The sequence below is a fragment of the Triticum dicoccoides genome, chromosome 5A, assembly GCF_002162155.2.
Source record: "Triticum dicoccoides isolate Atlit2015 ecotype Zavitan chromosome 5A, WEW_v2.0, whole genome shotgun sequence".
Taxonomy (NCBI): Eukaryota; Viridiplantae; Streptophyta; class Magnoliopsida; order Poales; family Poaceae; genus Triticum; species Triticum dicoccoides.
The window spans coordinates 270,603,290-270,616,535 of record NC_041388.1 but is presented as its reverse complement, the minus strand read 5'-3'; the positions used below and the strand labels follow the sequence as shown (position 1 = coordinate 270,616,535).

At 44.1% G+C, this 13,246-nt stretch overlaps 1 protein-coding gene and 1 long non-coding RNA gene across 3 annotated transcripts; one reads left to right on the top strand and one right to left on the bottom strand.

The window, feature by feature from the left end:
- Positions 1-12,276, bottom strand: LOC119300951. Of its 2 annotated transcripts, none has more exons than XR_005146824.1 (6): positions 11,984-12,276; positions 11,566-11,867; positions 11,316-11,474; positions 9,880-10,001; positions 9,653-9,764; positions 1-499 (listed from the first exon to the last, which is right to left on the bottom strand). It is a non-coding gene; the product is annotated as an uncharacterized LOC119300951 (long non-coding RNA). The 2 variants fall into 2 exon arrangements; XR_005146823.1 differs by having other exon boundaries at positions 11,316-11,478; positions 11,984-12,275.
- Positions 1,091-9,310, top strand: LOC119300950. Its single transcript, XM_037577855.1, has 6 exons — positions 1,091-1,249; positions 1,344-1,412; positions 1,703-1,837; positions 1,927-2,109; positions 2,524-2,706; positions 9,234-9,310. Exons 1-6 carry the CDS (start codon positions 1,231-1,233, stop codon positions 9,260-9,262), a joined length of 618 nt encoding a protein of 205 aa, XP_037433752.1. The 5' UTR covers positions 1,091-1,230; the 3' UTR covers positions 9,263-9,310.
- Positions 12,277-13,246: the final 970 nt, after the last annotated feature.

Genomic DNA, 13,246 nt, shown 5'->3' with positions numbered 1-13,246 from the left:
GATTCAACCCCAGGTATGAACACCCAGGCTTTGTTTGTTATGCATACGTGTACAGATCAGAACATATACAACTGTCCACAAATGTAATACATGATAACTTGGGAGGAACATATACAACTTTCGGTTACTCTATACATGACAGGCAGAGCCAACTAATACAATCATCCTTTGGTTAATTACCGAACCGGTCCACAACAGTAAGTGCAATGGTTGTAGTCAAAAACAATGGGCGAACTGGGCCAAGCATCTAAAGGTCCTTTGGTTAGAGCAGGTCTACCCTTTCAGCCACAGCAAGTACTTGGATATTCATTACTTCTCCATATTCACCCAGAAGGATACTCTCAAAGATCCATACCTGGTTAATAGCATAGTGTTGGGCTTCACATGACAAAAGGAAAAATAATTACCTCCCCGATTGTACCATCCTCAAAGTCAGCATTGAAGGATTCAGAAATATTGCCGAACGTCATACCCTCCAAGACATCATAATTATATGGACCTGGAATAAACCAAACGAATAAAAGGATGAAAGCAAACAAAAACTAAATCAAGCCATGCCATAATTCATTTTGCACCTATGGTACACATGAAATTAACCGACATATCTATTGCTATTTTGTTACAACAGAAACTGATTCTCAACTCAAATGTAGTGCAAATAAAAATAGATCTTGTGTAATACAGTTATGTGCTTGATAACAAAAATACAACGTAAATGATTAACATAATACGGGAGGTCAGAGCTGGCATGTGCAGTCGTGGTAGTCATTTTTCCTGTTAACAGGCTCCAATACTCAGACCAAGCAACCCCGATCATGTTTATAACCAGCAAATTCAGTTTTCAAATAAATATTTCTGAGCAAAGTCTGTTGGACATGTCTTTCTATTTTCAGTTGTATAGCAAAGCTGCCCTTATGGACTGAGTTCCTGTAGCATGGGAACGGGCGTTTAGTACTGTTGGTATTTCACGTTATCTGCTTGCAGAGTCAGTTTACAAGTTTTTGCGGGATGCCTGAGTCTGTTGGACATGTCTATTTTTAGTAGTTACCTATGGGGACTCCACACAGCAAGCCAACGGAACAGACGACATCATCGCCGATACCTCCAGGTATATGTTCACCAAGTCAAACACCATCCCAGGAAACTGAATGTGTTGCAGGCCCGAGAGAGGGGACAAGTGTTGACGACTCTAACGAACGGATTATACCCGTAGCCGACGTTGTTGACATAATGTACCCACGTAGTCCAGGTATCAGGCTTAATTTTATCCTTTTTATGTGAAAAATCATACCTAACAGACTTGGGCACAACCAATTCTGATGTATCAACATCGTGACTTGTAGGAGTCCATATTACTCCCTACGAACGGATGATACTTCAGACCGATGGCGATAGCACATGTGATACTCCAGGTATATATCTACCTCCATGTATATGTTCAGCTACATATTTTGTTATACATGTCAAACACCATGTGCCGAAAGGTTAACACCATGTGCCTACAACTTTGCCTTATTTCGGTCCTGTATATTGTTATGTTTACATGATGCAGACAACCCTCCAATCTCATGCCTATATAATGTAGATTCGTTGCCGGCTCTCAATAATCTAACAAAAGAACTAGCTAGCATGACAAGTGACATTTGGGAAGGGAGGCCTCATAATGTCCCACGCCATCCTCTCAGTGATATCACTAATGCAGATCAACCATCCTCTATGGACCTTCATGAAAAAAGAGAGCTAATGAAAGCTCGGAGGCGAGCTGCTTATAGAAAGAAAAAAGAGAAGGCTACCGTCAAGCAACAAGATGAAAAACTGTCTGCCCTTACGATATCAGGTAAGAATGCTTCATGGGAAGGCACTGCGATGATATTATATATACTCCCCCCATTCCACAATATAACGTTAACATCAAATCACATGCAGATATGCAAAATGTTCCCATGTTACCTCTCGGTGATATCACTAAGGTGTGTCAACCAACCTCGGTGGACCTTGACGAGAAAAAAGAGCTAACAAATGCTCGAAGGCGAGCGGGTTATCGAAAGAAAAAAGAGGAGGCAGCCAGCAAGCAACAAGATGAAAATCTGCCTGCGATTACGAAATCAGGTAAGGATGTTTTATGTTTCAGCAATACGATGACCATATGTATACTTTCTGAGTGAAGGATGTAGGCGACGTATGTCTCCTCACCCCAACCCCACAAATAATTGACCGAACAATAGTTGACCACTGTGTTGTGCATACAATTCCTGATCATTTAGGTTCAATTCGATATAGGTCAGACATACGACTTTTGAGTCCATATACACTTCATGTATGGACACGGAGGGGTTATATAAAAAATAAACCCTAGATAGAGTAGTTGCTTCAACCAGACCTGTTACCTCTCGGTGAACAATGAAGACCCTAAACCCTCCGTGCATATATGCAAAATGTTCTGTTGTTACCTCAATGGGATGCCAACCCAACTACATCCAGCTATACATCGTTGTTTAACCAGACCCTAAACCCTCCATGCAGTTATGCTAAATGTTCCCCAATTACCTCTCGGTGATATCACTAATGTGTGCCAACCATCCTCGATGGACCTTGACGAGAAAAAGGAGCAAATAAAGGCTCGGAGGAGAGCTGCTTATCGAAAGAAAAAAGAGGAGGCAGCCAGCAAGCAACTAGATGAAAATCAGCCTGCCCTTACGATATTGGGTAAGAACGTTTTATGTTTCATCAATATGTTTCAGCACTGGGATTATATTACATACCCGCTCGGTTTCATAATATATGGTTACTATGTTTTCATGAAACTGAACCATTTGAATCTTTGTCCAACATTCTAAAATAATGAATCTAAAAATGTGATTTGTAATTATTATTTTTGCTTTTAGTATTCAAATTTTAATAAGATCCCCTGAATTACAGTGTGTAAAAAATAAAAACAAGAAGTAGAAATAAAACTACATGACACACCTTACAGACAGGGCTCTCAATGGTTTCACAACCCTCGAAGCACCAGAACGCTTCAAATCATGGGAGCTTAGTATCTCTATAGATACAACAGATAAAACAAACTTTGTATTGTCGATATTGATATTTGTTGAGATTCTGCTACCTTGCAAAATGTTGAACAATGAAGTTCTGATTATGTCTTCACACTGCTGTAAAGAACACAAGGGTGACTTAACAGACGAGCAAAGTGAGCAGAGAAACGCGCGGAGGCGAGCAAATTATCGGAAAAAAGTGGGTGACGGAACGATCGATCTTGAAGAAAAAAATCAGAAATTGCGAGAATGGCGCGTGCAACACCCAAAAACCATGAGTGAGGATGAAACGGGGGAATCAAGTGCAAAAAGAAAGGCAAAGTATGCTGCAAAAAAAACACCCCGTGTGCGGAATCGATCGCTATGCCACGTCCAGACCTAACTAGCTCATTGTCCAACCCTCACACACATTGTCCGACTCTCACGCTTTCAGCCATCACGCCACAATCCGACAGTGAACAAATAGATCATGCTCCTTCAGTCAATGCGGCCCCCACATACATCCGAAACACCGAAACCGATGGTAGTTATCCTATGAACCATCATCTTTCATCATGTAATCATTCATGACATATAAATAATCGTTCGATAATGTTGTAGGTGCATACCTAAGCAGAACCTTTGGTGATGGTGTTGTAGATGGCGACCTCATCGAAATCAATGAGCGCCTACAAAATGCCGACCAGCAAACCAGTGATCCGGTAACAAAGGCGGATAATGGAGCGGACGAGCAGAGTCATGAGTCCAAAGCTCGGCGTGGGACGAGAGAGTGAGCTTGCAAGGGAAGTATGGCGGCGAAGACGCGTCAGGTGAAAATTGGGAAGCAAAAAACATGTTCGAAGGTACCACATGGTGAGAGGAATGCTCTACGCGACCGGCGTAATGAAAGGTTTGCAGGTAGGGTGATGACACCAACCGTCAGGTCCATCTCCATACCGGAAATGAGCTCAACTGGACAACCTACCGTACTGGAAGCACACGGTGCCTCGACCCCATCTAGCACGCCGGAGTACACGATCAGAAGTGAAGGTAACACACCCATCCTTACTCTCTTGCGTTCCTTGAGACTGAACCCTCATTTATTGGTTTCGCACCTGAGCAGACAACATGGACGCTTACCTTAGTCGTCTCATGAATGATAATGTCAACCCTGACATCCTCTTTGACGATGAGTATTACCTTTTTGCTGGTGAAGGTATGTACACAGTACACCCACTGGAGCAACATCCACCCGTTGGAAATATCACACTAATTATAAACATTGTTTGCAGGCTCAGATGTTGATGACATGGAGCACGACGAATTGGAAGACTCAAGTCAAAATACATATGTCGACCATGATCCATTGGACTATGTCTACTCAAACCTCCCGGACCACACACACATCCTGAAGCACGCCGCAAATTTCCATCACTGCAAGGCCAAGAAGTTTGTGTCCGAGGCCCCGGGATTCTGTTGTCGCAGTGGGCAGATCCAGCTGAAGCAACCGGATCCCATCCCGGAGCTAATGAGGCTTTGGTCTAGCATGGATGCGGACTCAAGGCATTTTCGGGAGAACATACGGTTCTTCAACGGCCACTTCTCCTTCACAACCCTCGGCGTCAGCCTTGATGAAAGCTACACAAACATGAAGTCTGGGGTGTACACGTTCCGTGCGCACGGCACCATCTACCACAACGTTCATTCCTTTGGGCCAACATCACGTCCAGATCATCTACAGCTGTACTTCTACGACGATGACCCGGGCCTAACCCATCGCAAGGCTGCCACCGAGCAATTAGACCAGGATGTTGTCAGAAAGTTAGTGGACATACTCAGGGAAAACCCGTACTCCCAGCAGTTTAGGAGTTTGGGTGCACACATGTACGTGATGATGATGATGATGATGATGATGATGATGCAGGTAAGCCTCATGCGTGTTCTGTCGTTTAGAGGAATTGTATACTTCTCATATGAATCCTAATGTGCGCGTTACTCATCCATGTGCAGAGGGGAATAGCAGGTTATACGTCTCGGTGAGAGACTACTACTGTTACATGCTCCAGACACGACCTGGGATATTCAATCCCATACTCTGTGGAGCACGATTGCTCCAACAACGGGGGGTGGACATGTACATCAAGATTGAGAGTTGTAGGTTGAAATGGTACAGGAAGAATCAGACAAAGATCCGTGCCGACCTGTATAAAGGAGTTGTTGATGCAATTACATCCGGGGAGACTCGCGCAAGCGCTATTGGGGTAAGGATAGTGCTCCCTGGAACATACCCAGGTGGCGACCGCGACATGAAGCGGAGGCATATGGATGCCATGGCAATTGTCCATACCTACGGGAAGCCTGACATCTTCCTGACCATGACCTGCAACCCTAACTGGGAAGAGATAACGAATGAGTTGTTTCCTGGTCAGACAGCGCAAGACCGGCCTGATCTTGTTGCTCGTGTGTTCCATGGCAAGCTAGAGGCTATGAAAGAGATGTTGTTCAAGAAGAATATCCTGGGTGTGGTTGTCGCACATGTATACGTAGTCGAGTTCCAGAAGAGGGGCCTCCCCCACACACACTTCTTGTTGATCATGGATTCTGCCTATAAGCTTGTCGTTCCAGAGCAGTACGACCGACTCATTTCTGCCGAGCTCCCAGACAAGCAGAAGTATCCTGAACTCCATGCCTTGGTGGTGAAACATATGATGCACGGACTATGCGGTGTTCTCAATCCCAAAAATGTGTGCATGCAACAGAACGAGTGCAAGTGCAGATACCCGCGGCCGTTCAATGAAAACACGGCACAGGGTAAGGACTCATACCCTGTTTATCGTCGTCGAGATAATGGTCGGCAGGCTAAGGTCCGGGGTAAAATGTTGGACAACAGATGGGTTGTTCCGTATAACCCTTACCTTCTGCGGATGTTCAATTGCCACATCAACGTTGAGGTTTGCTCCAGCATAAAGGCCGTCAAATACCTTTACAAGTACATATACAAGGGCCATGATAGGGCTTCTTTCAGCATCGACCAGCCCGACGCCGATGGTAACATTGATGAGATCAAAAGATACGTAGACGCGAGGTGGGTTACTCCTCCAGAGGCGATGTGGAGGATATTTGGCTTCCCCTTGTGTGCCAATGAGCCGCCTGTCCTACAGTTGCCTCTTCATCTCCCGAATATGCACAGGGTGGCATTCAATGAGCAAGCTCACTTGACCGACGTAGTCGCCTCTGAGAAAGCTTCCAAATCCATGTTGACAGAGTATTTCAAAGCTAACCAAGACCACCCATGGGCTAGGAATATATTGTACAAGGATTTTCCTGGAAGGTTCACATGGCAGAAGGGTAAGAAGTATTGGAAAGAGCGGGTGGAGCGTTTTCAGATAGGTCGAATTGTGTCTGCCAATCCTGCCGAGGGGGAGCGATACTATCTGCGTGTGCTACTAAACCATGTTGCTGGCAAGACATCATATGAGGACCTGCTCACCGTGGACGGTAGGCTATGCAGGAGCTTTAGAGAGGCTGCCGAAAGGTTGGGACTCATCGAGGCAGATAAACACGCTCGACGACTGTCTCACCGAGGCAGAGCAGTGGGCGATGCCATGTTCGCTCAGGAGGCTCTTCGCAACAATTTTGGTGCACTGTGAGCCAGGCGACGTGCGTGGTTTATGGGATAGGCACTTCGAGCATATGTATGATGACTATCGGCGATCACACACGTGCCCGATTGAGGTGGAACAAATGGTGTTGCTTGACATTAGGGGTATGTTGCAGTCCATGGGCAAAGACATAGCTGATTTCGCTCTTCCGTGCATTGACGACTCGTTCGACCCAACCGAGGGCGAGGCCAGAGAAGTGATCGAGGAATCCAACGTCGATTTTGACATCAATGACACTAAATTGGCTTCGTCGCTAAACTTAGAGCAGAGGGCTGCATATGACGAGATACTAGCTTCTGTTGAACGCGGTGATGGGGGTGTGTTCTTTGTTGATGGCCCGGGAGGTACAGGGAAGACCTTCCTGTACAGGGCGCTGCTCGCCAAGGTTCGAAGCGAGGGAAACATCGCTATCGCTACCGCGACGTCAGGCGTCGCCGCTTCTATCATGCCTGGAGGCAGGACTGCCCACTCGAGGTTCAAGATCCCATTGAGCTGCGACGATGGCGCCTCATGCACCTTCACGAAGCAGAGTGGTACCGCCAAGCTACTGAGGATGGCCTCATTGATACTATGGGATGAGGCCACCATGACTAAGCGACAGGCGGTTGAGGCACTGGACAATAGCATGCGCGACATCATGGGAAGACGGGACCGACCCTTTGGAGGAAAAACTGTTGTGTTTGGCGGGGACTTCAGGCAGGTGCTTCCGGTCGTCAGGAGGGGGTCCCGGGGTCAGATAATCGATGCAACCCTCCGAAGTTCACACCTCTGGAAGGGTATGCGCCAGCTAAGGCTCATCACCAACATGAGGGCTCATAATGACACCTGGTTTGCGGACTACTTGCTAAGGGTAGGCAATGGCACCGAGGAAGTTGACGATCAAGGAAACATACGACTCCCTGAAGATATTTGTGTGTCGTCTACAGGCGAGGGTGACGACCTGGAGAAGCTGATTGACCATGTGTTTCCGAGACTAGATGACAACATGTCCGATCCGAATTACATGACTTCACGCGCAATCCTCTCCACCACGAACGACAACGTCGACAAGATAAACATACGCATGGTAGAGCGTTTTCGGGGAGAAGAAGTAATCTACCATAGCTTTGACAGTGCAGAAGACGACCCGTATGGCTACTACGCTCCCGAGTTCCTAAATGGATTGACTCCCAACGGTCTGCCACCGCATGCACTCAAACTGAAGCTCAACTGCCCAGTCATACTTCTCCGGAACATTGATCCGGCTAATGGTCTGTGTAACGGGACGAGGCTTGTGGTGCGAGGTTTCGAGAGGAATGCCATCGACGCAGAAATCGTGATCGGACAACACGCAGGTAGGAGGGTATTCCTTCCTCGAATACCCCTATGCCCGTCTGACAACGACATGTTTCCATTCAAGTTCAAGAGGAAGCAATTTCCTGTAAGACTTAGCTTTGCTATGACGATTAACAAGGCTCAAGGCCAGACGATTCCGATTGTTGGTGTGTACGTACCTAATCCGGTGTTCTCTCATGGTCAACTGTATGTTGCATTGTCTCGAGCCACCGCAAAGAGAAATATAAAGATCCTCATTGAGAAGGAGAAGGAGAAGGAGAATGCCAAGAAGAAAAGCGGTAAATCTAAGAAGCGAAAAAGACCTGCCTTGTCCTTACAGACCGCGATGAAGAACATCGTCTATAAGGAAGTCCTTACGGGCTGAAGTCCCCTCTTAAATATGTGAGAGGATTTACTCTTATGCTACAGGTAATTTGGTGCTCTTTGCTGTCTTTGTACATATCTCAATCTTTCGATGTTTGCAATTGAACTTTATTATGTTTATAGTACAAGGCAAGTATTAATAATATTGCCTCGGAGTTGTGACTTTGCAAGTTGCCAAATTTTGTTGTATGTGACATTATTTTTTGTTATGCTGGTTTGCTCATGTATATTATTCTTTTGTTGTTTTGTAATCAATCATCTACTACATCTAAACTCGGCTTTGTTTTTCTTCACAAATATTGCACACTGCCTTGGTCACTTCGTCATTGTAAAACTAGACTCCACTCAAGTGTTCTACAATATAGAAATATTTATGATGCGGCCTCAAAGCGGCCACAAAACTGGACCACCATACAATATATCAAAACTATATCTATATATTATTTATCATAGGTGGAGGTCCCTGTATAGTCTCTTATTTCCCTGCATGTTGCAGCAGTCTTTGTATGTGACATTATTTTTCGTTTTGCTGGTTTGCTTATGTGTATTATTCTTTTGTTGTTTTGTAATCATTCATGTACTACATCTAAACTCGGATTTGTTTTCCTGCACACTGCCTTGGTCACTTCGTCATTGTAAAATTAGACTCCACTCAAGTGTTCTACATTACAGAAATATTTATGATGCAGCCCCAAAGCGGCCACAAAACTGGACCACCACACAATATGAAAACTATATCTTTATTATATTATTTCTCATAGGTGGAGGTCCCTGTATAGTCTCTTATTTCCCCGTTAGTTGAATTTTATAATGCTGGCTTTTCAATACATACATAAACAGTCATGTTGTGTTGCAGGTTTGGCGCAAGGAAACGACTGTTATTAGTTGCGAGGTCCAACGGCGGTGATCGGATTCGGATGACTTGAGCAAAGCTGTGAAAATTCATATGTACCAAACAATATGTCCAGATGCTTGGCTATTCACCAAGAACGCAGACTGTATGCTTAATTATTTTTGTGATCTTTGTGGGTCTATGCCTACAAACTACAACCTGAGCCACTTCATAGCTCATAAATCATTATTACTAGAATATAACAAAAATATTCTAAACCACCTTCTGGCCTGCCAAGTGAAACAACTATTTAAACTTTCTATCGGCTCATAAATCATAGCGAGCAGACCATCACGAACCTATAATTGATGAGAATGGTAGTAAGGGGCACAACACAGCTTATCAAGCAATGTTGTTGTTAGTAGAAGAGTTTATATTAGTACCTTCCAGTTTCTTCACATAGAGTTCCTTGGCGGCCAACATCGTAATGCTGATCTCAGTCCAACTTCCACAATAGGAGGTTTGCCTTGTTCAGACTGGAAATGGCCCAAGAATCTGCATCTCAAAAAAACACAACATATAAATCTTGTGTGTAATAATATTAGACCAATGTCTCTCTACTCCTAAGATTTTGTTAGAGTGATATTTTTGCACACATAAATCAACTTACACATTTATAGCATCCTGCTTCTCAGGATCTGTGTAAGCATTATTGTATTAACGCTGAAGGGTTCAAAGGAACTCCTGGGATTGGGTTGCTGCCTTCCACTGCCCTCTTTGCTCACTGAAGATCTGTCGCATGTTTCAATGGAGAAGTTAGACTGATCATTCAAAATACAAAGTTGGATGTATGTTGACTATTGAACAATGCCTACCAACATGACTCAAATCATTTTGAAAGAAAGATGTTCAAGATTAAAACAGCAAACACGTAAAATGAGAATTAACTATAGGTTTTTTCTCAAAAACTATAATCAGTAAGAAATGCATGTTAATTTAGTCACAAAAATTTCAGATGCAAACACTCTGAGATAAATTTTCATAACACTCAACATGCTTGGGTGACAGATGCCCTCGACCTATTATCGTCATCTACTACTAAACAAGTTTCCAAAGGGCAAAGCCGCGTGTACGAATTGATTTAGGAAGTTCATTTAATCATAGGAGGACCTGTGAGAGCAAACGTCTCATATTAGGTATCAACTGTACTGGTGCGCTGACCTTTGCTAAAATGATAAGCATGACAGACTGACCCATGATACTAGCCAGTAATTGCTCTTTCAGATTCCTATTTTCAGCTGATAGGTGGCCCTAATGTTTATTTGAATTAAACATTTGGCCAAATCGCCAAACACAACATTAGGGTAAGACAAATAAACATGTTATTTGAGCAACACAATGATAAATATTGTGAGATTTCATATACTAATTATCAAAGGTTCCAATAATCAACATGGGTGGATGTTATACACGGTTCAGCGCGCTGCAGTGCTGATTTGGCACATAAACAAGGCTTTTTCTTTCTCGAATACACTTAAACAAGACTTGGTGTTACTACTTTTTATTTCTTTAGTCAGTTTTGGGGTTGTCTTCTGAAAGATATAAATGGAAGACCAGGTAAACTTTGCAACAGCCAGTACAGCCTTATACGAGGCTAGCTATCGGCTATCATAACTGTTCTATTTCACAACTATCATGCTGTTTGAACATCTCAGTACCTTTTAGATACTTATTATTACATTGGAGTATTATGCCAATGGAATTTGATGGAAGCGATGGCACCGTAATAGCGCCATCAACACAATGCATGTATTACGATATGATCAAATCAGACATTATATAAGCATAGTAGTCCCCACATATGTTATTCAATAAAAAAATATAAATATCAGTACAACAATTATGGGAAAAAACATGCTTGAGTAGCTCTCTAGAAATACTAGGGTTGATGCAATGAAAGCCTATTTAAGTCAATCTGGTGTTTAAAAGGATGCTTGAATTCAATGAAGTACATCTAACATTGACATTGCAGTTTTATGCAAGGTGAGTAAAAGAACGGCAGCAGCTTCCTCAAAGAAGTACATCTAACATTGACAACTGATTTACCTTTGCAAACTACTCAAGAAGGGCAGCAGCTTCCTCCTCCACAGCTATGCGGGACTCAAGCACATCCCAGTTAGGCCAAAACCACCTCTTGATTAGCATTATGGATTCAGCTGCATTGATGGATTCAGAGTACTACTGCCGGCACTCCCTGTTTCTTGGCTTGCTGAAGAAAGAAAGCAACCAACCAACAAATTCAGATCAGGGGCTCGCAAGCAAGCAAGCAGGCCAAGAGAGCAAAGGAGGGGCTTACCATCAGCTATGCGGGAGCCGGGCGAGGTAGCGCTTTCTGACGGTCGATGGAGATGCCGAGGTCGCCAGGCGCGGGGGGCGTTCCGGTTTCTTGGCCTGCTAAAGCAGCGGGACAAGCGACGTCGAGTGGCCGGCCGGCGGCAGCAGTGGGGACGTGGACGAGTGGTCGGACACGCCGGTGGCTGAGGCAGCGGCGCCCTCGCTGCACGTCGCTCGGCGCACGCCGTGCCGCAGAGCTTCGAGCTGTCGTCGCTCCTTGCGGAGGGTGCCGGCGTCGGGGAGCAGTCGTCGCCCTGGCCGTGCCTGTGAGACCGGGTCACGGCGCCGCGGCACACCAGGGAAGAGGAAACCACATCAGGGAAGGAACATGTGGAAGAAGAAGAGGAGAGGGGGCGCATCAAGCAAGGGGAGTGGCGTACCGGAGTTGCTCCGCTTGCAGATCGAGCCGCCCCGCGTCGGATCGACCTGCGACCTCGCCGGAGAGGAGCACCGCCACGGATCCGACCGGAACGGGACCGGATCGAGCACGCACGCCCAGGTCAGGAAGCTTGCAGCGTCCGCCTCCGTCAGTCGCGCCGCACACAGCTTGTCGTAGCCCCAAGCCCCGCCAATTCATGAGACCGATTCGGTGGTCGGCGGGCGGAGTCGCTCGGTTGCGGGATCGTCGATGCGCGCGGCGATGTGGCGGGGGGGAGCCCGGGAGGGGAGAGGGCGAGAGGTGGTCAGTGAGTGGATAGGAGAGGAGAGAGTGCTGGGGATAAGGTTCATTTTTTATATATTTAGTTTTTTTTAGGTGGGGGTAAGCTTGGGTGCTGGTTGGGCTGTGGTGGATAGCTTATTTGGGCCTTTGATGGCAAATTTTGCTCAACAAAAAAACATAGATATTTAAAGTATATATTTACCTCAGAAAAACAATAAAAGTGTATATATATATTAAACATGGTTCATAAAAATAAATGTTTTTTATACTTATTACATATATTGAGGGTATGACAAAAAAAAATGAGAGACGAAAACGAATATACTTGGTTTATGTTGGTTTGCTTGCATGTTTTTATCTTTTGTTGGAAAATTTTGCATAGCCTATATAAATAATTTAAAAAAATCAGATGAATACTTATTTATATATGAACATTATAGTTCGTTGTTTTCCCTGAATTGTTGTGTTAGTAAAATGATTTAAGCAACATAATTTTCTAATAATATCAAAAAGGTTTATCTTTTTTACAAACAAAATAGTTGTGTTAGTTTCACTTTTATTTTTATTATATATTATCTTTGATTATATGATGAAGTAGAAAATATCATTTATATTTCATCATAGACATAATTTTCTAATTCATATGTATAATGATTTATTAATATTTATATCTAATTGTTACTGCGACTTGTATGTTATTTACATCAGTTATTCATTCTGATTAACATGCTGGGCTATTATTGGTATCTAGCAGTCGCCAATGCCAAAAAAACGTCAGATTCAAGTATTGCAAAAATGGAATTCAATTATTAAATAATTGTGTTTGTGTTATATTGTTTCTATGTGTGAAATTTAATATGTAACTCTTGCAAACTATTTCAAGAGCCCGTGGCAACGCACGAGCATTCTACTAGTACAAATTAACGATTGAGATTTAAAAGAACAATGGTTTCCGAACCAAAAGAACAATCGTTTCCGATGT

Coding starts and splice junctions, on each gene's coding strand:
- LOC119300950 (XM_037577855.1), top strand. Junction 1,413..1,702: donor TAGCACATGTGATACTCCAG/GTATATATCTAC, acceptor TCACTAATGCAG/ATCAACCATCCTCTATGGAC. Junction 1,838..1,926: donor GTCTGCCCTTACGATATCAG/GTAAGAATGCTT, acceptor AATCACATGCAG/ATATGCAAAATGTTCCCATG.